This window comes from Oryzias latipes, chromosome 6, assembly GCF_053564925.1.
Source record: "Oryzias latipes strain Hd-rR chromosome 6, Olatipes_Hd-rR_3.1".
NCBI lineage: Eukaryota > Metazoa > Chordata > Actinopteri > Beloniformes > Adrianichthyidae > Oryzias > Oryzias latipes.
This window is the reverse complement of record NC_136242.1, coordinates 19929968-19952347: the sequence shown is the minus strand read 5'-3', so window position 1 is coordinate 19952347 and position 22380 is coordinate 19929968. Positions and strand designations below refer to the sequence as shown.

The window sequence follows — 22380 nt, the reverse complement described above, 5'->3', positions numbered from 1 at the left end:
CCCACCTTAACCCCTTGTGCTATCTTAGATGACCCCACCCTTACATTGATGTGTTATTCCTACCATGACAAAGGTGGATAAAGGTGGAAAGATTACATGCAATCCATGGACACCAGTGAAGATCACAAATCATTGAGGAAAAAAGGTTCAGCGCACAGTCTAGTGGGTCTAGGTGACCCAACTCCCAATGTTAAAGTGCCTAGGATTGCATAAGGGTTACGGGGCTTTTGCTGTGTTTAAAAATGTCCCCACAGATCAAATAGCTATTCAAGTTAGTGGCTAAAGTACTCAACAAAATAGTTTGTGAAAAAAAAGTTAAATTACTATGGTTTACATAAAAAACAATAGCAGATATGTGTGTCACTAGAATCATTGGTCAAATTAATCAGGTTTTCAAAATAAAGGCTTTTTGCTAAATGCACATTTAATTATAATTTTTCTTTTTAATTTACGATGCATTTTTAGATTCCCTTGATATATAATACCTCACATAAAATTCCCAATTTATTATATAATACTGCATTAGGTAAACATTTAATTTACATACTTATTTATAAAACACATATACTAAGAAAAATATAATTAAAAAAGCAAGGAAATCAGAGAAGTACTCATTCAAATGTTTACAAAGCCAATAATCACAATTTTTCATATGCTGTATGTTGACATTTCACTGGATAATTTTTGCCAGCAGATGGCATCTGTAAACTTAAAAATGTGGAGACTCAGGCTAACCGATCCCATTTACGTTCACAGGAGTCCATCTTCTCCTGTGGTCTGTGACAATTAATGCGTTCAGTGTTTGAGTTACCCAAAATCTGCAGACAAAACCAAGACAACGTTTTTGGTTTATAAATGCTATATTTTCTATAAGCAGGTTGTACACATGATAAATCGCATGGTATAAAACAAGTAGAAATAGCAAAAACAACCATTCAATCACATCTGCAAAAATGCATCACCAGGGCAAGAGGCAGATTCATTTTCCAAAAACAACAGCAATGCTAAATGGAAAAAAAGGTCTTAATAGCTAAATATTTCTAGAAATTCTTAAAGTAGCAGAGCTTACAGCATCATACAAAATGCACACTGTGCATGTTAAGACATCTTGGAACCAAACTGAAGGGTATCAGCATGGGCAAAGCTTTTATGTCTTGCGATATTTCTTCTTACCACTAATGCATAGGATGCATACAACTACAGCAAATGCCATACGCTGCAATGCAGAGCAAATGCGTCCAGCAGATTTAACCGTCAAGCATTTAGACAAAAAATTACTGTTTGGAAAAGCTACAGTACATCATTCCTGTTACATTATAGGAAGAGACGTGCTTGAAGAAGCCCGAATCAGATGGCGTATTGCTTTGACTGCTTCTTTAGGCTCATGGATCTTTCAGTTTGTGAAATTACATGAGAAGCTCTGTTGTTTAGGAGTCTGCACTCGTGAAGAACATCTGTAGAAGAAAACAGAATAAGAAGACACGTTAGTTCAGCATAACCTGAGCAACGATGGGAGAATTTGATAAATAATCCCTACTTGGACTAAAAAAAAAAGTATTAATAACTATAAAAAGATGTGAAGAACTGGATTCTGTCAACTATTTAAAAAAAGTATAAACATCATACAGGTGAGATTATATAACTTTACTTCTTCCCTTTCAAGCAATTAATGAAAACTTTTTGACAATCTTTATATCTAATGGAATAAATGTGTCATCTGTGTGTAATGTATGTATAAGCACAAAAATGCCTATTTATAATTAAGAACAATTATGTCATGAAGAAAGCACCATTTTCTCTTATTCTCACTATTTTCAAATCAATTTATGAATTTATATTTTGAATAGATTTAAAATAGCTAAATTGTTTCTATTTTTGTGTTTTTCCTTTGTTTTTAATGCAGAAATTTCCTGAAAAAAACCAAAATCCGTCAATCAATCAACTTACCATTGAACTGTTTGTAGGCTTCTTCAATAATGGCATTGTTGGATCTCTTTATATCCCAATATGTATCTTCTACCCATGGCTTACAACTAGGATGCTCGACAAGCTGTCCATTTTTGTATGAACCAGCTGATGATTTTTCGGGGGGGGGGGGGGGGGGGGGGGGGGGGACGGACGGGACAAATAGTTTCATAATAAAAAAAGGAAAAAACAAAGACATCGTTGTCAAAAGAAAGAACAAATCTTCACATATTTTGTATTGTAAAATATATCAATGTAAACTTACAGCAGACGCATAAACGCATACCTTTGATGGTATCATCGATATCCTTGCATAACTGATACAACTCACTCCCTCGTCCCACAACTCGTTCTCCTACAAATAAAAAAAAAGATGACTTTAATACAAACTGTCTAGACTAAATTAACTAGAATAAAGTTCTTTAATTATTTACCAGTTCTAAGTAAATTAGCTTTGAGTGATTAATTCAATTCAGTTTTATTTAATGAACCCAATATTACAACACAGTTATCTTAACAGGCTTCAGTAATTGTACATAACGTATTATCAGTTATTAAATATAATACGTAATGGCTAAACTAAACTAAACAGACTAAAGGCCTGTTCACACCGGGACGAATTTCGCCGGCGATTTTCGCCGACGTTCAACGCCTCGTGACTAAACAAAGGGCACCAATGTGAGTGTGCACACCGACTTTTTTTTCGACGCATCGCGTCGAAATCTATTCGACCAATGAGAATGGCGCTTTTGCACACGTGTCTGGAGCTTCTGAAGTTACAGTAAAACACAACTTGGGGGCGCTCAAACACAAAACTGCCTTGCTGAGCACACATACCAGCGAAGAAGTTAGACGCCAAGTAGCGTCTACACTGCCGCGAAGAAATAATGACGGACATTCTTAAATATCCCCTTACCAAGCGTAAATTCCGGACTACAAAGCGCACCCGATTATTAGCCGCACCCACCCATTTTCACGTGTTTAACTAATTTTATACATACACAAGCCGCGTCGGGGTACAAGCCGCATGAATTAGGCACCATTGTCATCCTGACGGATCACTTCCTGACTCAGAGTGTAAGTGTGATTTCTTAGCACACAGTGGGTGGAGTCATTTTAGCCTCAGACTCATGTCTTTGAGTCTATCTGCATCTGCCAAACAGTATGAACCTCTATTCTGTTCACAAGTTCCTCAGTTATGGTTTTTATTTTATTTTATTTTTTTTAACTTATTGACAATCTAGATATCACACATAAAATTACAAACAGTAACCATATAATCAACATTACATCCCTCAGTTATGATGAGGAAATTTACATCCCCGATCCCCCATTTCCCATGAGTCTTAGGGGCTAAAGGCGGGGCCAACGCCCGGCTCGCCATTCTGTTGTACGTGTTTAAGAATGAGCAGCAGTGCATGGAGGGGTGAACGGGTAAAGCTCTCCTTCCGCTTGTGTCGCGGCAGCGTTATGGGAGTAACAGGGCTGGTTAAGAAACACGCTAGTAAAATAAAGCAGCGACGACTGAAAAGCGCGCGCCTCAGCGCGATACGCGCGCCTCCTCGCGGCGCGTGGGTCAGAAGTTTCCTTCCACAACAAACACTTGCTCCGCGGACGCCTCGAGTAAGCCCTGGCTGCAGCCTGCAGAATGGCTCGACGCCTCCGCGCTCCCGCGCACTCCTTGTCTCCCCTTCCTATCTACTCCGAAAGCTCTGGCCAGCGCGGCTACAGGGAGGAGCGCTTCGTCCCCACTGCGCCGGTGGACGGAGCAAATCGTGTCTGTGCAGAGCAATCGGACTTAATACTGTACGTTTTGTGTATGAGGGGCGGATGCGTTGTTACGTGTGGGAGCCTTCAGACTGCCATCGGCCCCGCAGCTCACACGACACGCAGTCTCCAGCTCACACGGAGGCTGTGAGCGTTTCAATGCAAATCTCTGCTCAGTCCTTAGAAACCGTTAACACGACCACGTCAATTTGTGTTTCCAGTCGTGTCCCGACAAAATAAAGGCTGATATTATTGCCACATATTTACGTGCAGCCAGCCGAGTCACTATGACTCAGAGGTAAATGCACTCCTGAGCATGCGCTGTTCTCTCCGTCACACAGCTGACCGGCTTTTCCAAACCCGTTGGTGATTTTTTCACGCTGCTTTTAACTATTGCTTTTATCTTGAAAGCTTCATCATATTGTAGCGGCGATCACGTGCACGTTGGGTCTAATGGCACCAAAGGATTCTGGGATGCGGCTGGACATGCGTGTTTCGTTTTGTTGAACCATGACTGAAGTGTCTAAGGCTACGTTCACACTGCAGGCTGAAACGACCCAATTCCGAATTTTTTGCCCCTAAGTGGCCCAATTCCGATCTTTTCATGACAGTCTGAATGACACAGATCCGATCTTTTCAATTGCGACCCAGGCCCCGTGGGTTTGCCGTCCTGAATTCGAATTGTAGCCGTTCTTTTCAATTGCGACCGCCGTCTGACCAGCCAGGCGACTTGATTCCGAATCGTACGTCATCGACACGCAACAAACGTCATCATTTTGCGTTAAAGTAGGCGGGAACGAGAACGTAAACATCAACCACGGTGGACGATGCTGCTGAGATCAGTCAGTGGAAGGGAAGCGAGATCCCCGATTGGATTAATATTTGGGCTGATCGCTCTTTTCAGGCCAAACTCCAGGGCTCTTATTGCAACTGGGCGGTTTTTGAAAAATTTTCCAGCTAAATGGCAGAGCGTGGTGTTGAACCTTTACAGCTATAACTTTTTTTTCTTTCTCTCCTTCCGACCGTCACCGTGCTCAGAAGCGCAGGGGACCCAGGCGATCCCCCTCCTCCTCCCTGTTCTGATCCTTAGATTCTCCAGAACGGGTTGATAAAGAGTCCATAGCATTTATTTTGGGGTAAACCTTCTTTTATTACCGTCCTCCGTAACACACAACATGAATGCGCGCCCACACTGCCCCCCCCTATTCTCTATCGCGGCACGCGCTTGCACACACGCGGGCGCGCGGGCCCAACACATACACATTTCCATTCCACAACAGTGGGTACAGACGATCCCGACTCCATTGCCTTCTTAAAATGAGAAGATTGTAATTGTGCTGCTCCTTCGTGAAAATAAATTTAATATTACAAAAAGAGCTCCGCTTTTGACAACACTGTTGTTGACATCTGCTCCGCAAACAAGTGACGTCGTTCACCGTTGAGTATTCTTCTGGCTTCTGCGCATGCGGGTCTCGTTTGGGTCGTGTCACGGTCACACTGGAGATCACAAAAGTTCGGATTTACTTGGAAATGTGAACGGTCTAGCAAACAATTCGGATTTTTTCAAAAAATCCGAATTGAGCATTAAGCCCTGCAGTGTGAACGTAGCCTAAGACCTGAAGTGAGGTCCATGCTGTTTGGCTGCTTAGAGGTGTGTTGAAAAATAAATGACTTGTGTTTGATGTTAGAGAATTCAAACCGTTCACTGTGTCCAAAAATACGTACACGGCGGCCGCCAATAAAATCCAATAATTAGCCGCGTCACTGAATAAGCCGCAGGGCTGTAAGCGCAGGAAAAAAGTAGCGGCTTGTAGTCCGGAAATTACGGTACCAGTTGGAGCTACTGATGCTTGAAATATTCATGTTTTCTTTGTATGATTCTGACAAGCGCGTAAATACTTGCTCTCTTCTTCTGAGTGAAAAGCGACTTTAAGAATCGTAAAGTTGCGCAGCGCCGCCTTGTGTACAGGAGTATTTCTGTTTACATTAAGAGCCATCTAATGTCAGGGAAGGAAATTGCATGTTCGCTCGGCTCATCGTCAGCGAAAATCGCCTGGGTGTGAACACAAAAGACGTGGCGAAAAACGCTGGCGGACGATGAGCCGAGCGAACATGCAATTTCATTCCCTTTTCAAAAAAAACGAACCCGAGGCATTTTCTTTTTTTGACGCTTTGGCGCGTGGCGTTTTTTCGCGTCGGTGTGCACACTCTCATTGGTGCCCTTTGTTTAGTCACGAGGCGTTAAACGTCGGCGAAAATCGCCGGCGAAATTCGTCCCGGTGTGAACAGGCCTTTAAGCTAAACTGGGCTTCCCTGCCCTTAGACCCCTTCTTCCTTCTTCTTGGGCTTGTTTAAACAATATCTATTTGAATGTAAGGATAAAAGCATGTCTGGTACAATATTTGGTAGAGAAAAAATGAAGAGTTTACCCTAAAGGAGATTTAATTTCTTTTGGTGATAGGTATACATCCACTTAGATGGTTCAGTACATCTGCATTCAATTTCATATTGAACACAGACTTTAAGTAAAAATTAGATTTTTAGTTATATAAAATAAAAATATAAGAAATCGAAGTCTTACCATCTAACACTTTGATGTTGGGGAACATCTCGAGCACAACAGTTCTATATGAGGAGTTTCTGCAGACTGACATCAGACACTCGATGTTTAGATCGATAATTCATTTGACCCATCTATTAGAATGTCAAATAATGTCACAAAAACCAGTACCTGGGTTTGTGTAATTGTACGTGTTGTCTTTAAGACGAAAGCTTTCCAGCTTTCTCAAAGACACAAGGCAGTGCAAGTTCTCGACACTGTTGAGGGAAAAGAAGGAGAGAATGTGGTTAAACATTAATTACAAAACAGACAAAAAATTCTCAGAATATAACAAAAGTATTTAGTAAATCATTACCTGGATATATAGTTGCCAGCAACGTTTAAGTTTTGTAAATTTTCACAATTGTGTAAAGGTTCTGGAAATAAAAAAGTATTTAAATAAAATGTATAATTGTATTTATTTTTTAAAAAACAGCTTTCCCCTAAAAACTTACCTAAATTAGTAATCCTGTTTGCAGAAATATTGAGGACAGAGAGAAGCCGTAAAGATGCCAGAGAAGCTAAATTTGTGATATTATTTCCAGATAGGTCTAATCTCTCCAAATTAACACATTCTCCAATGCATCCAAGATCACAAATACCTAAAGATTTCCAAAGTTACAAAGACAGAAAAAAAATCGTATTAATGATCTAACTTGTCGGGAGTAAACACAACAATCCATGACACATTCATTTGATCTTACCAAGACCCCTCAGCTTGAGGAACAGGATGGACTGCAGATCAAATTCCCCAGTGCGCGACTTCAGCAGCACTGCAGTTATCTTCTCACAGTCTGCATCTGAAAAATATCAGGGTGCCAAGTCTGCATTTAGAAAAGCGTGTTTATATCTATTTTGGTAAAACAGCCACAGGCGGCTAAATTATGAGCAGCCATGTAAAAAAAAAAAAAAAAAGAAACGAAAAAATGCCCAAAGCATTGTTTGTTCCGTTAACAGATAAAAAAGCAAACAAATTAGGGTTTCTTTAAAGGGAGAAAAAAAATACAAATTCAAGCTGTTTATGATTTCCTGATCTGACAGCACAGTGAACATTTGTGCTGTGTACTGAAAAGAGAAAGATGAACAGGCAAGCAGATCTGGCAACGTGCTCACTGCTGTGAACTGCTTTATTCCTAACAGCATGCATGGATGAGAGCTGAGGGAGTTGCAATCTACTTTTGTCATCTTAAGGCAATCCAAGCATTACTAATGAATTTCACAAGGCGAGCACTCTCCAAGGACCCAGAACATGAAGATGGATGTATACTGCTGTTCTTTAAGTGAGAATATATATACACATATACATATATATACACACATATACATTTATATACATACACACACACACACACACACACACACATATATATATGTATATATACACACACACACACACACACATATATATGTATATATATATACACACACACACCCACCCACCCACCCACCCACCCACCCACCCACCCACCCACACACACACAGAATACATACATACATACATACATACATACATACATACATACATACATACATACATACATACATACATACATACATATTCATTTATGTATGCGTTCAACAAACCAATGAAGGTCTTTTTTCTTAAATGCAGTAAAATCAAATTACAATAATAGGGCAGCAACAGTGTATTGTTTAATATTACAAATGGCCAGTCAAGCATTAAGTGATCACATTAGTTTATGCTAAACAAGATACATTTTTACATGTTTTTTTAATGTGTAATTATGAGAAACCCAGTGAACTTGTAGAAATAACAAATGACGAGCACACGATGAGCTTTACAGTAAGCTAGCACTGTTGTTTGTTAGCTGTGATGAAGTTAACTGTTTTGTAGCAAGTGCTTCTATGGAGCAGCTGTGGGGTTCAGCTGGATAAAACTGTGTGTTTCTTTTTATTAAATGCGTGCATTTTTCCCCTCTGAGATGACCCAAATAAAACGTTGTGTAACAAAGACTTGGCAGTCAGCTTAATCGTTGAACACAGCCGGCTACAGTAGCATTAGCCGCTTTGCTAGCATAGCAACAAGCTCTCCACCATCACAACATACCTTGTTGGTCTTTTTCTCGCTTTGAGTCCATCTTCGTCAGCTTTGCTAATTGCAAAGCGACCAAATGCAACTGCAGGCGACAACTTAAGCAGCGCAAAGTGGGACAGGTCTGCGTCCATGAAGCGTGAAATTGTAATCTATTTTAGGGCGGACACGCGCTCCCTGCTGCTGTGCAGGTGGGAAACACGGACGGACGGACATCAGTCTGTGTGCAGTCCGGCGGGGAGCCAAGCAAACAAACACTGGCCAAATTTCGAAAGAGGATAAATGTTCACGGGAAAACTGTTTTCCCCCGTTGTTAGATATTGCTTTAAGATGCAACAGGTTATTCATTAAATAAAAAGTAATCTAAAGTTATGTCTGTGTAGACATAACTTTAGCTACATGACATGTAGCTAAAAAGAAGTGGGATGTAGAAAGGACTGAGGAAGGTAGACAGGAGTACAAGGAAGCGCAGCGTAGAGTGAAGAGAGAGGTGGCAAAGGCCAAACAGAAGGCTTACGATGAACTATATGACAGGTTAGACACAAAGGAAGGAGAGAAGGACTTGTACAGACTAGCCAGACAGAGAGACAGAGATGGGAAGGACGTGCAACAGATAAGGGTGATTAAGGACAGAGATGGAAAGGTGCTAACAACTCAGGAGAGTGTACAGAAAAGATGGAAGGAGTATTTTGAGGAGCTGATGAATGTGGAAAATGACAGGGAAAGAAGGGAGGAAGATGTGGTTGTTGTGGAGCAGGAAGTAGCAGAGATTGGAAAGGATGAGGTTAGGAAGGCTCTGAAAAGGATGAAGAGCGGAAAGGCCGTTGGTCCTGATGACGTTCCTGTGGAGGTATGGAAGTGCTTAGGAGAGGCAGCAGTGGAATTTCTAACAAGGTTGTTCAATAGGATTTTAGAGAGTGAGAAGATGCCTGAGGAATGGAGGAGAAGCGTTCTGGTTCCGATCTTTAAGAACAAGGGTGACACGCAGAACTGCAGCAACTATAGAGGAATAAAGTTGATGAGCCACACAATGAAGCTGTGGGAAAGAGTAGTGGAAGCCAGGCTTAGGAAGAAGGTGGAGATCTGTGAGCAGCAGTATGGTTTCATGCCCCGTAAGAGCACCACTGATGCCATTTTTGCTTTGAGAATGTTGATGGAAAAGTACAGAGAAGGTCAGAAGGAGCTGCATTGTGTGTTCGTAGATTTAGAGAAGGCGTATGACAGGGTGCCGAGGGAGGAGCTGTGGTACTGTATGAGGTCGTCTGGAGTGGCAGAGAAGTATGTCAGAGTAGTTCAGGACATGTATGAGAGAAGTATGACGGTGGTGAGATGTGCTGTAGGTCAGACAGAGGAGTTCAAGGTGGAGGTGGGACTACACCAAGGATCAGCTTTGAGTCCTTTTTTGTTTGCTATGCTGATGGACAGGCTGACAGATGAGGTAAGACAGGAATCTCCCTGGACAATGATGTTTGCGGATGACATTGTAATTTGCAGTGAGAGTAGAGAGCAGGTGGAGGAACAGCTAGAGAGGTGGAGGTTTGCTCTGGAAAGAAGAGGCATGAAGGTCAGTCGTAGTAAGACAGAATACATGTGTCTGAACGAGAGGGATCAAGGTAGAAGCGTTAGGTTACAGGGGGCTGAGGTGAAGAAGGTGCAGGAGTTTAAGTACTTGGGGTCAACAGTTCAGTGTGATGGGGAGTGTGGAAAAGAGGTGAAGAGGCGAGTGCAGGCAGGTTGGAGCGGTTGGAGGAAAGTGTCAGGAGTGTTGTGTGACAGAAGAGTGCCAGCAAGACTCAAAGGAAAGGTGTACAAGACAGTGGTGAGACCAGCTCTGCTCTATGGGTTAGAGACGGTAGCAGTGAGACAGAGACAAGAGGCTGAGATGGAGGTAGCGGAGATGAAGATGTTGAGGTTCTCCTTAGGAGTGACCAGGTTAGACAGGATAAGGAACGAGTACATCAGAGGGACGGCTCATGTTGCCTGTGTTAGCGACAAAGTCAGAGAAGCCAGACTGAGATGGTTTGGACATGTTCAGAGGAGGGATAGTGGATATATTGGTAGAAGGATGTTGGAGATGGAGCTGCCTGGCAGGAGGGCAAGAGGACGGCCAAAGAGGAGATACATGGATGTCTTAACAGAGGACATGAAGTTGGCTAATGTTAGGGTAGAAGATGTCCATGATAGAGTGAGGTGGAAAAGGATGATTCGCTGTGGCGACCCCTGATGGGAAAAGCCGAAAGAGAAAGGATGTCTGTGTAGACTTTTCCAGATCACATGCGGAGAAATTGCTCTTACTTTAAACATTGCTTTATAAAAAACAAAAGTAAAGAACAACAAAATATAAAAAAATATGCAAAATAAAATATGTTTTAGTATCACCACCACCACTTTCTTTTAAAGCCCTTATGATTATATTAAATTAATGTATGATTAAATGTAATCAATAAGGAACTGATCATATTTCTTAGGTGGATAATTCAGTTTAGTCATCCATTTTTTGTATAGGCCAAAAGCTTTAAAACAGCACATTTTACCTTTAACTAAATTTGATTTAGCCACGTACTCAAAAAGAGTTTTAATCAACTACCTAAATTGCTTTATATTCTTTAAGAAAACACAATTAAAGACTTTAATTCAAAATTCGATAATGTTTTAAAATAATAAAGCATTTTTAAAGTAAGAATCAGTACTTTATTTGGGAATACAAATAGGGTAGTATTCTGTTTTAAAATTTCTTTTACATTAAATGTTATCGATAATTATCAAGAGTATTTGGCAAATTTAGGAGTTTCTACATAATCTCAAAGTATCCAAAGAATAAAAAGGCTACATCAGATTAAAACATTTCTTTAACAAAAAGCTGTTTAACAAGAGACAGTTTACAGTCCTATCATCATATAACGGTGTAGTTGAATTAAAGGTTTCTGTGTAGTTATGTCACTGTCATTCCAGAAGAGTTCAGATCCTATTTCTTTATTTATTTCTCTGATATGTCATTGGCTGGTGTGGATTCAACTGGTCATCTAGCTGACTTCTTAAGGAGCTGCAGGTCCTTTTCTCTTCACAGAAAACATCCAAATTCCTGGTTTGGATAATTTTGGTACCTTTTTCTTATCTTCTTTTTTAATCAACTTTTTGTTTTTGCACACATGGAACTCATTTCCAGGAGTGGCACCAGCAGGCACCCTAATCCAGCTTTTTAGGTGTTTTTGGGTGATTTGAACCCTTTCAGACTTGGCTTTGTAGACCCTATAAATGCCTTTCAGTGAGAAAAGGCTTCAAAGGACATTCATTGCTGTGAATGAATACAAGCAACAAGTAACTTGACAAAAACATGGGTAATAAGCAAACAATCTTTACAGACGAGCAGCTCGATGCTTATCAGGTAAGCTGGTTTCTTTCCCCTCATGATCTGGATGAAGGTAAGATTCAATTTGATCAACTCAGTGAGAAAATAATCTTAAATGATACGATTTACTCCCTTTTTTATTCGTACCCATCGGAGGTGTGTTCAGTGATTATTTTGCTATTGGTATGGCAATCCAAAAAGGCTTTTAAAAAAAAGAATTGTGTAATAAAAACAAAAAAGGAAAAATTTAATTGGTAGCTTTTAGCTCTTTAAAACAAAAGGAAGGATTGACAATATCTTTCGTTTTGGTTTCATTAGTATGCATATCTTCAAGCGAACAGGTTCATCATGTGATCAGGTGTAGGCTCAATTATTGATGCCAAGTCAGTGATATGCTGTGACACTCTACTCTCACGTTTGGTTCTCAAGAGCCTCTCTTGTTACTGAGAAGGTACTTAAAAAGTTTTTTTTCTTTTTAAAGAAGACATTTTTCTTATTCATAGCTTAAGAATGATCTGACATTGCAATGGAAGCATTATTTGTATGCTTTATTTCTGCACAACCTTTTCCTCAGCAACTTGTTTCACTATTGTTCTGTGAAGGAAACTTGTTGCAAAAACTTCAGGAAGGCTGTCCTAGTTTGATTTCACACTTGTAGTCCAACAGCTGACTGCACTCTGCTTTTTACACCCAGGAGTGCAGCTCAGACAGCTGAAAACAAAGGCCAAATGTAAGCTGGCGTGCCTCCTGCACGTCTGTTTGATGGTATCTCTGCCATCACAGGCATGTCAGACAACAGCAGATCATGTTGCTCCATGTACTCACATAGATTGTCGTTTCAGGGAAACACAACACCTTTATCTGCGTTTTCTTGTTATTCATGGAAGCAAAAGTATCACTATTTCTAAAATATAGTTGTCAAAAAGTCCCACTAATGATCTTTGTTTCACTGGTGTTTACAACACATGTGCTGATTTCTCTCATTGCAGGACTGTACGTTTTTCACTCGCAAAGAAATTCTTCGGTAAGAGCTTTTGGTTAGGATTCGTCAACAATGTAAAGGAGAATTTTCACAAGCTGTTTAGAGCATGAATTATCTGTGTTTCACAAACAGCCTTTTGGGAAAACCCCTACAAAAACTAATTTATTGATTTCCAAGATTTTCAATGCCAGGTTGCATGAATATAAAAACACAGACAAGCGAATACACCACAAATGTCATAAAGCCCCGCAAAAAGAACCAGAATCCTATTAAACAGGAAGCAAGATCTGTGTGAGGCGTTGAAGTGGTTTGCAAGTGGAGCAAAACAAAAATCTTTTATGAGTCGAGAGCGCTAACATGCAGCCCACCGCAGTTATCATGAGTAAAAATAGAGCAATTTCACTGAACATTAAAAAGTTTTTGTCATGTTTCAAGTTAAATGGAACTTTTTAACGAGGTAGTTGAGTGGGTAATTGTTTCATATTGAAATCACTGGTTATTTAAGGAATTAAACCATCTGGTAGTTTTACATTGGCTTCAAATTTGGGAATGGAATTTTAGCTTGGTTTCAACCTCTTCCTAACAAAAACTGATATCTTTTAATTGTTTTGATTATTGATTTACATATTTTCAGCTTATTGTTTAAGGTGAAACCAAACTTACATAACAAATTATCCTAAAATCTTGCTTAGCGTTAGGATAATACAGTTTTTAAGTGAAGATTTAGAAGGTTCTAGTTTCCAGCGTCACCTCAGTCCATTACGTACACCCATGCTGACCTTCCACTGAGGTGTAACATTTCCACCTCTTTCATCATACTTTAATAAACCAATTTGAATCCATCCAGTGACTGGAGCTCTTTATACCGACTCATGGGTGATATCACTCCATCCTTCATGTCACTTATCCACTTTGTGACTTTCTCACCTTCCTTCTGATGTGGACAGACAAGTGATTTTGAGTTTTAAGACCAGTTTTAGGTTTTCTTTTAGAAGTTGTGCAATACAGGGACATCTAAAAAACAGAGTGCAACCTTTCCCCACAAACCACTACAGCTGTGGGTGTCATCAACTACCACAAAGACACAAGAATCATCTTCAGCTAACTGACTTCTGTAGCATTTTTATAGTGTTAATGACGGTTAAAGAGTCAATCTAAAATTGACCCTAAAATTGAGTTAGTTTTCAAAATATGAAAACATTCAGTTCACATTTGTTCTTCACAGACATATATGACAATTAAGACTCGTTTTGTAGGTTGCATGGCAGATACCACGAGTTGGCTCCTCATCTGGTTCCTATGGATTACACAAATGAACCGGACTGTAAGATACCCTTAGCGTTAATAGTCAACATGCCTGAATTAAAGGTAAAAATGAACTCCTTTTATTTATTTGTTTTTTTTTTACTGTGCTTCCGTAAATTTTTGCAGTTGTGCAATATATTTTAATTAAAAATGTCATGTTTTTTCATTTATGATAAGAATTTATTACTTTGTTCTGATGTTAAAATGCTTTTCCCAGTCCCCTACCACTTTAAAACATATTCAGTTTGAGAAAACGTAAAATACTGAAGCTTTTTATAGTTTTCCCTTTAAAAAATGTGAACATCTTATAATCGTTAACTCAAAAGTTTAAAAAGTAGGGTTGTTTTGTGCGTCATTGGCTCAAACATGATCCCAACGTTACAAGGCAAAAAACGCAAACATTTAAAACCACCGACCACTAACAAAAAAACTCAAATATAAATTTCACGAAATGATAAAATAAGCAAGTGAGGTGCCTTAGAAATTCACAGCTAAATCATAAAAAGCCCTCAAGGTCAATTACATCTTTATTTTTAACCATTGACTGTAGGACTATTAGCAAACACTGGTGGTTGAAGTATTTGTTTCATTTGTGAGATATGATAAGAAAAAGGAAATGTAAATAAAAGCTTTGAAAGCTCTGCTTTGATTGACATCAATATGAGCTGCTCTCTTGGCTCCTCCCACATAATTTGTGCTTCTAAGAATAACACTGCTGCACAGCGTGCATCCACATTTCAGTCTAACATATTCAGTTATTCTCACTCCTGAAAAGTTATTACACCTTCAATTGGATATACAATTTTTTTTTTACCTATACAAACATCCTACTTTGTCTACAGGAAAATCCATTCCGTGACAGAATTGTGGAGTCATTTTCCGAGGATGGGATGGGTAACCTCAGCTTCAATGAGTTTGTGGACATGTTCTCAGTGCTCAGTGAGATGGCGCCACGAGAACTCAAAGCCATATATGCCTTTAAAATATATGGTATTAAAAAAAAAGTTCTATATGTTTGTTTCTTCTGAACCACAATTAAAATTGCACTCATTACTTTCATGACTCCTGTTTGTTTCAGACTTTAATGTTGATAATTACCTGTGCAAAGAGGACCTCGAGAAGACTCTCAATAAGCTGACAAAGGAGGAGCTGACTCCTGAGGAGGTGGAGCTGGTGTGTGAGAAAACCATTGTGGAGGCCGATCTGGACGGAGACAGCAAACTCTCCTATGCTGACTTTGAAAATATGATAACTAGGGCTCCAGACTTTCTAAGGTATTTAGTCTTTGTAGAAACTGATGCCTCAAAACCCTGTTTGTGAATGCATTCATCCATATTTATCCATATTACAGTATTTTACATTACTCTGCACAAAAAACAAGATTATTTGTTCCACACTTCTGCTTTCAAATGCTTTTTTAATATGCAAGTTTTTTTAAAATTCAAATTTTAGTTTGACAGTTATTATTTGCGCATAGGGAAAGTTAGTATGCGCTTCTGACTTAACTGAATTGCAGAAATATTTTTTAACAAGGGACACATTTTAATGTGATATGTGTTCAGATTTGTGATCAATTTGATCCCTGTGAACAGGACTCGACCTAAAAGTCACAACAATCACTGACAATTGCATCCTGTTAAATGTTATATTCATTATTTGTGAAGATTTGTTACCAAATGCCACTAACAACATTAAGCAGGCAGGTATCACAGAAGATCAGAACCGTTCTCTGCACATTTCCATCTATCCAGTAACTGCATAGATAATGCATTGGGGTCACCTTCAGGTTTATTTCTCTAGTGATATGCTGTCAGATTCTAGATTCATTTGACTGGATACGTTTTTGGTGGCAATTCCAAAGAAGAAACAAAAATGTATTTGACTGAAGTATTTTAAGATTGCGAAAGGGGCATAAAGAAGTGGGTGTGAAAGCACTTTGTGACCTTTATAAATTGCATGTTTCTGTCCACAGCTGTGGGTGTCATCCTACAGATAAGCAAGAGCAGTGAAATGTTACCACATCCTAAATACACTTTGACATTTGGCAACGTTTGAATCTAACAATGTGCCCGTGCAGTGACGCCGCGTGTGCACGTTCACTTGTGGTTTAGGACAGCGACCACTGCGACACTAGTGACCTCTGATGTTGCCTCCTTTGCTGTCGCAGTACTTTCCATATTCGTATCTGAGAGGTGGCAGTCGACGCTTCAACCGCAGCATCACATAAACCCCTGCAGCTTCTGCCCGGGGTGCCTCTCACTCCAACCCACTGCTACAATCAAGCAGAATGCACTGGATAAACGTCTTCATTTTGAAGTTGGTTCTTCGTGAAAGCAAATGACCATGTGCTTGCTTATGTAGTATTTTTTTGTCTTCCAGTAAGTCTTCCTGCAATTAAAACTTGATATTTAGTATTTTAAGACCATGGATAGAGCTTGAAGCTTAAGTTGGAACAGCACTGACAGCAATCATCTCTGTGATATCTCTGTATGGGTTTGAGCGAATTATTGTGTTTGTGAGACTCCAATATGATGACAACAAAACCTTACTGCTAACTGGTTGCTTTCATCTATAGCCAATAAATAATATGAGATGTTTTAATAAAAGACATTTTTTGGATCACATTTTTATATTACATGTCAAGTCCTCCATTGTATGTTTCTCTCTATAATAATCTTTTTTCTATGTTCCTATGTTCAGATTTAAATTTTCTCAGTAATTGATTTTATTTTAAAGAGGAAATAAGTCAGGTGGCAATCCCCTTGACAGTGATCCAAAAACGTTTGCTGTTTTTTTTAAATTTTATTTTAAAAAGAACATCTATAAAAGCAGATAAAAATTAAAAGTTCATTCCATTAAGAAACTCTCTGTATCTAGTTAATTAACCTGTAAATCTGTGATTACCGACTAATTTGCAGTGCATGTTCATTTCTTTTACCTTGCGAGAATAAAAAATGTCTGCCAAATGCATTGATATGCACAAAAAAATTCACGTTTATCTTGTGTTTTTCTGAAACAGGTACTCCTCTTGTATAAGTAAGTTATATGATGAATTTTTCCTCAAACTTAATTTAAAATGGAAAGACGTGTCTCTTGTTTTGAAAGCAAGGAGTATTTCTGGAAGAGGACACAGTCTCTTATTATTGTGGCTAATAAACTTCCGATTGTGTGGCAGCCATTCCTTTAATTGGGACTTTAGAAAAAAGATGCTTATAGAATGAAATGCTGCCAGTAACTGTGTGTGATGTTTAGGTCTAACAATGAAACTTTCTGTATGTTTTTAGATTCTGTGATCAGACTGACAATGGCTCTTCTGACTTCAACATTTTAACAACAGTGGAGGTTTTCCATTGGTTTTCATTCCTCTCCGTGATGAAATTTAGACAAAAGAAAGGGAAAAAAAACCCACTTTGATTTAGAACTAGCAGCATTTCTTTAAATACCAAATTACATCTAAGTTTCTCTTTTCTGTCACTTATTTGTTTTGGAAAAATAAGCTTTAAAGTACACTCTGCACATTTAGTATCATGTAAATCTGAGTAGAGATAAAGATAGAGAAGCTGATGGATTGTCGTGTTATGCGAGTTTGTCATGTCATGTAAATATTGGATAATGGACTATGTTCAGGTAAAATGGAAATTTGGATCTAGACGTTCTTTTAGGCACAATAACACTGTCATACATTTTATTTGACAATAAATACAACTAGTTTACTGCATATATTTACTTTCAATGTCCTCTATTTTTTTTTTTTTTACAAAAAAAGCTGTAACATTACTTTAACACTGTCTATTAAATATTTATAAGCAACAATATACCTCATTTTTATTCAGTTTAGCTTAATGCAGTTTCTATAAAGGACAAGGGCTTGTGTAATGTGTTGAATTTTGTGTTTAGTTTGTTTTTTGCCTCTTTTTTTACATAACATATTTTACCTTCATCGAATTCACTTGATTAAAAAAACCTTTTTGGTCTCAGCATGTCCTTCAAACATTCAAATATTTCTTTTTCTTTCTTTATCAATATTTCTTGATCTTTAAAGCTAACATCTTAGTGAACAAAACACATTTTAAAGAATAATGATTAAACAACACTTAAAAAAATGTTGGTTGTGTGTGATTTTCAGTGTATTTTTAATGATGTAATAAGACTTCTGTGTTCGTTTTTTTAATTCTTGTCAAACTGTTTGGTGTTGCATTTAATAGTTTGGAATTTACTCGTCTGCCTTTAAGTAACATTTTTTGAAGAGCAGTTGTTGTAAATGTCATTGTTGAGCTTCATGGACTGGATTGTTTTATGGGTGTATTATCAAGAGTCTGTCTTTACATGAAATACCAGTGGGAATCCTTTTACTTCCTGCTCCTCTCTTTGCATGATGCGTAACCATCTGAAGTTTGTATTTCCATGTAGCTCCTTTCAGGTTCAAGTAAAAGCGTCTTTTTTTTTCCAGTTACCTGGAAACCACTAAAACTATAAAGTACCAGCGCAGAGCATGACATTTTAGCACCTTTGACAAATTCCCCCATCTCTGCCAAATGCAGACATGGCAACGTCTGTATGCAAATCAAACTTCCTGTGTGTGAAATGCTCCTCTAACAGATGCATGGATGAAGGTAGAGCAGAGCTTTTCTTCTTAATTTTCGCTCCATGTGGCAGCGTAGCTTCATGTTCTATGTGGAAAAAACAGATCTAAAAAAGGTTACATGGCAACCACATGCTGTAAACATCAATAGCAATGTTTAAATCTTGTGGTCTTAAGATATAACCCTTGTTTAGATGGTTGACACAAATCTTCTTGCAGGCATTAACATAACCATTTTTAACAAGTAAAGAGTTTATTAAATATGACTGTTTTTCATGGATTCAATCAGTGGTTTCCTTAATTTTAAATACATACATTTCAAGCAAAATTGCAGAGATTCTTCTGTGAGACTGAAAATGAAGCTGTAAATTAGTGATTTCTACGGTAGTGTCGAGTGAGTAAACATTTTCCATGTTAGCCTGCAAGGGGATGTCTTCAATGTTTCTTTTTTCCGTCTGTGAAGAACCATTTCCATTTGTCATTCTGTGGAAGAAAAATCGTCTGTCATTAGCAAATTCTTGTGGACATAGTAAAATATATTAGTTGGTTGTCTTTCAAACCTTTGTTCCCCAGGAATTGTAGTTTTGTTTGCGTCTTTTGTCCTCCACAGGCACATAGGTGTTGTGCTCAGGTTTAACTGGCTCTGTGTGGCCTGGAAGAGACTCATAGGTGTTGTCGGGAACTTCACTGGTCACCTCCGCGTACACATTTTTATCGTCCAGCTCTGGTGTTGTAGTTCTGTAGTGAGACGTTGTTGGACTTCGGTTTTCGGGTCTACCGACCAGGTGATAAATGACCGTGTCACTTGTGCAGTCCGGGTTGCTGCTACTGTTTTTTGGTCCGTCTTCTGTCCTGCTGGGCTGCGGGGAGCAACTGCCAGCCTGCCTGATTAGTTTGGGAGAAAGTCTTGGAGGGGTTTGAGGAGGGGCAGTCAGTCTGTGTGACTGCTCCCTATCAGAGCTGCTCACCAGCTGAGGCAGAGACTTGCTCTTGGTATCCAGCAGACTGAGCTCGGAGTAAAGCGATCCTGGGTTCAAAGAAGAACTGCTCTGTTCCACAGAAGTAGCACTCCCAGATTTTCTGGAGTTGGCATGAGGTAAAATGTTCAGAGAAAGTTGTTGGGATCCGTTTGCATCTCTGGGGGTTTGCTTCCTGAGCTGAGCATAAAGAATCCCGTTATGGTCGCTGGTGGTACTGCTGTCGACATGCCTGGTCCTCAGCGGCAAAGGTGGCACTTCCTGTTTGACAAAACAAGCCAGTGTCTTAAAGACAGCCGGGAGATGAAGCTGCTGCAAATGTAAACACTAATGAAGTGAACTAACCTCTTGAGTTCTGTTGCTCTTTGGTGGACGGGTTGGTTGAGTCTCTGCAGCCAAGTCACGTTGTGCCTTCTTCACCTTTACAGCGAAAATTCTGTTTTGCTTTGGACTGACCTGAATGATATCATACAACTCCTCATTGAGGACCTGAAAGATTAGAAAGGCAGGTCAGCCACTTCTCCCTTATGATTTAAACATAAGGAAACAAACAAAAGCTTCCAATCCCACCTCAAAGCACGAGGAAGTCAGATATTCGCCAAAAGGCTCAATGGGGCTCGTTTTATAGTATTCAAGTAGTTCAGGTATGCTGTAATGTTCCTCCGTGTCTCCACACACTGCAAAATGTCCAGTCTCCCTTTGGCTGATCACAAAGTGCCGACATCGATCTTGACCTCTGTAGCAAAAAAATATATACGTCATTACTTTTCTACACTTTTTAAATAATTTATTTTTCAGTATTTACTTTGGTGCACAGTCTGAAGACTCGTATGCATTAGAATGTTGAAATGAATGAGCCATTACTTACTTATATGACAGTATGTATCCAATAGTTTTATCACTGAGACGTATCAAGAAAGATCCCAGCTCTTTTTCTCTGAGAATTTCCTCGGATTCTCTGTAAAGACACAAAAGCCAACTTTATAATACAAGCTTCTGTTCACGTCTCATGTCTTTCTCATGAAAGGAAAACATATACCTTATACCATATACATTTTTGAATTTAAGCCCAAGGAAAAACCCATTCTGAACCTTTACCTTCTGACATATTCTCTAATAAACAGTTTTTGGACATAAAAGACAACATTTACAAACCTATAACACTCCAATTCCATAAATTTAGAGACCTTTTTATTTAAATAAATATATTAACATAAGGATAAAAAAACTCACTGTCTGGAAATGAAGCCCAGGAACCAAGATGGGAAAAGGCCATTATTGACAATAAGCGGCACTTGGGTCTCGATGAACCACTTTGATGCCAACTGTTTGAGACTCCCCTCGGCGCCTTCAGCGAAATGATCCCCCGCTGGCTCCCTTTGCTCCATTTTAGGTTGATCCTGGCAAAAGTAACACGGCACCCAGTTAGCATGGCAAGTAAGTGCATGCAGGGAGTCAGCAACGTACTTAACAGACTAATTTGCTTATTTTCCAGGAGGTGTCAACGTGTACCTAGAAGGCCCTGTGACTTCCCATTGAAGCATTAGGGAAAACTGTCTTTCAATGCGTTCTGTGTTTCCAGCTAAAGATAGATTATTGCTTAGTAATGTTTATTTTCATAATCTCTGAGCTATAAAAAAAAAAAAAAAAAGAAAAGCTTTTTAAAAGCTGTTTTTTTTTTATATTATTCCTGCTGCTGTTGTGTCAGGGCGTTGTAAAAAAAAAAGAAATTTGCATGGAGTTGGTTAATAGGTTAACCATGTAAAGGTTCTTTTGAAATCCAAAAACAGAAATATGTTTTTACCTTGGAACAAAACTTGAGATTATTCCTTAAGCATGGGGAGTTTGTATACTTCAGATTTTTGGGGGTTGGCTGTATAGGGTAGCAGAAATTGCCAGTCCTGGCTTTCTCCCGTCTATACATGCAGCAGTTCCTTTTAAACCCTAAAAGAAAAAGAAAAAATAATATTTTATTTGAAATTATTTCTGTAAAATGCTAAAAAAGGAGAGTACATACCTGTCCTTGAAAAGCCCAGAGTGTGGTTTGGTCCTAGTGTCATTTCAACCTAGATTCAAATACTCCTGGTAGTTTTTGAACTCTGTCTAATCTCCGACTGAAAGTGTTTTAAGAAAGACTGAACCCCACAGTTATACAGATGACATTTACAGTAAAACGTGTTTTTCCATCGGGTTGGAAAGCAGACACTTGATGCAGCTCATTTGCATAAAGAAGGCAGATGAAGGGGCGAAGAAAGTAAAGCTTCCTGAAGAGAAACGGAAAGCATGCTGTACAGGAACAGTGGTTGGTGTGCACGTGTGCACATCAACCACTGTACGTCTGCAGAAGACGAGATGCTGCACCCACAGCATGTGATTTCCTCAGAGATGGAGAAAGCAATTACGTCAATTGTAGGTCTTGTATGTTTACTAACCTTGTTTATGTTAAGTTTGGAATTGGTGGCGCAACACCAGAGTGGAAGATGGAAAATATTTCAGAATATTCTCTTTCGGTGGGGCACAAAGAAGAATTTCATTGAACTTATTTCCCAAGGTGATTTGAAGGTTTTCTCACAAAAGGTCTAAGTCATCCTCCCATGCTGCTGTCATGAATCATCTCAGTTAGCTGTAGTTTCGTGGGGAACAGGAGAACGTCCCCGTGTGGGAGAGTCAACACCAGGAAAAGTCTGTGTCACACTGAGGAGGAACAGAGATACATTTCACCCCAAACTTATGCTGAAGTTCCTCCACCCTTGCTCTCCGACCCACAACCCGATTCCTCAGTGAGGGAACTGTTGGTCAGA

The 22380-nt window shown here is 39.2% G+C and overlaps 3 protein-coding genes across 3 annotated transcripts; 1 reads left to right on the top strand and 2 right to left on the bottom strand.

Moving 5' to 3' along the window:
• Positions 1–841: 841 nt before the first annotated feature.
• Positions 842–8649, bottom strand: lrrc61 (leucine rich repeat containing 61). The gene is made up of 9 exons (XM_023955791.2): positions 8400–8649; positions 7036–7131; positions 6787–6933; positions 6648–6708; positions 6464–6549; positions 6314–6379; positions 2252–2320; positions 1948–2073; positions 842–1454 (listed from the first exon to the last, which is right to left on the bottom strand). The coding sequence occupies exons 1-9, from the start codon at positions 8428–8430 to the stop codon at positions 1348–1350; spliced, it is 789 nt and encodes a 262-aa protein (XP_023811559.1). The 5' UTR covers positions 8431–8649; the 3' UTR covers positions 842–1347.
• Positions 8650–11576: 2927 nt separating this feature from the next.
• Positions 11577–16342, top strand: cib2 (calcium and integrin binding family member 2). The gene is made up of 6 exons (XM_004069633.5): positions 11577–11769; positions 12723–12757; positions 13972–14083; positions 14863–15010; positions 15099–15294; positions 16188–16342. Exons 1-6 carry the CDS (start codon positions 11719–11721, stop codon positions 16207–16209), a joined length of 564 nt encoding a protein of 187 aa, XP_004069681.1. The 5' UTR covers positions 11577–11718; the 3' UTR covers positions 16210–16342.
• Positions 16343–18836: 2494 nt separating this feature from the next.
• LOC101166220 (uncharacterized) lies at positions 18837–21903 on the bottom strand. The gene is made up of 8 exons (XM_004069632.5): positions 21597–21903; positions 21384–21523; positions 20813–20979; positions 20448–20537; positions 20150–20315; positions 19925–20068; positions 19163–19840; positions 18837–19085 (listed from the first exon to the last, which is right to left on the bottom strand). The coding sequence occupies exons 1-8, from the start codon at positions 21637–21639 to the stop codon at positions 19038–19040; spliced, it is 1476 nt and encodes a 491-aa protein (XP_004069680.2). The 5' UTR covers positions 21640–21903; the 3' UTR covers positions 18837–19037.
• Positions 21904–22380: the final 477 nt, after the last annotated feature.

Coding starts and splice junctions, on each gene's coding strand:
- lrrc61 (XM_023955791.2), bottom strand. CDS start 8,430: ATGGACTCAAAGCGAGAAAAAGACCAACAAG. Junction 6,934..7,035: donor CCTCAAGCTGAGGGGTCTTG/GTAAGATCAAAT, acceptor GGAAATCTTTAG/GTATTTGTGATCTTGGATGC. Junction 6,550..6,647: donor GCTGGCAACTATATATCCAG/GTAATGATTTAC, acceptor TTCCCTCAACAG/TGTCGAGAACTTGCACTGCC.
- cib2 (XM_004069633.5), top strand. CDS start 11,719: ATGGGTAATAAGCAAACAATCTTTACAGACGAGCAGCTCGATGCTTAT. Junction 14,084..14,862: donor TCAACATGCCTGAATTAAAG/GTAAAAATGAAC, acceptor CTTTGTCTACAG/GAAAATCCATTCCGTGACAG. Junction 15,011..15,098: donor ATATGCCTTTAAAATATATG/GTATTAAAAAAA, acceptor TGTTTGTTTCAG/ACTTTAATGTTGATAATTAC.
- LOC101166220 (XM_004069632.5), bottom strand. CDS start 21,639: ATGACACTAGGACCAAACCACACTCTGGGCTTTTCAAGGACAG. Junction 20,538..20,812: donor CTGGGCTTCATTTCCAGACA/GTGAGTTTTTTT, acceptor GTGTCTTTACAG/AGAATCCGAGGAAATTCTCA. Junction 20,069..20,149: donor TGACTTCCTCGTGCTTTGAG/GTGGGATTGGAA, acceptor CTAATCTTTCAG/GTCCTCAATGAGGAGTTGTA.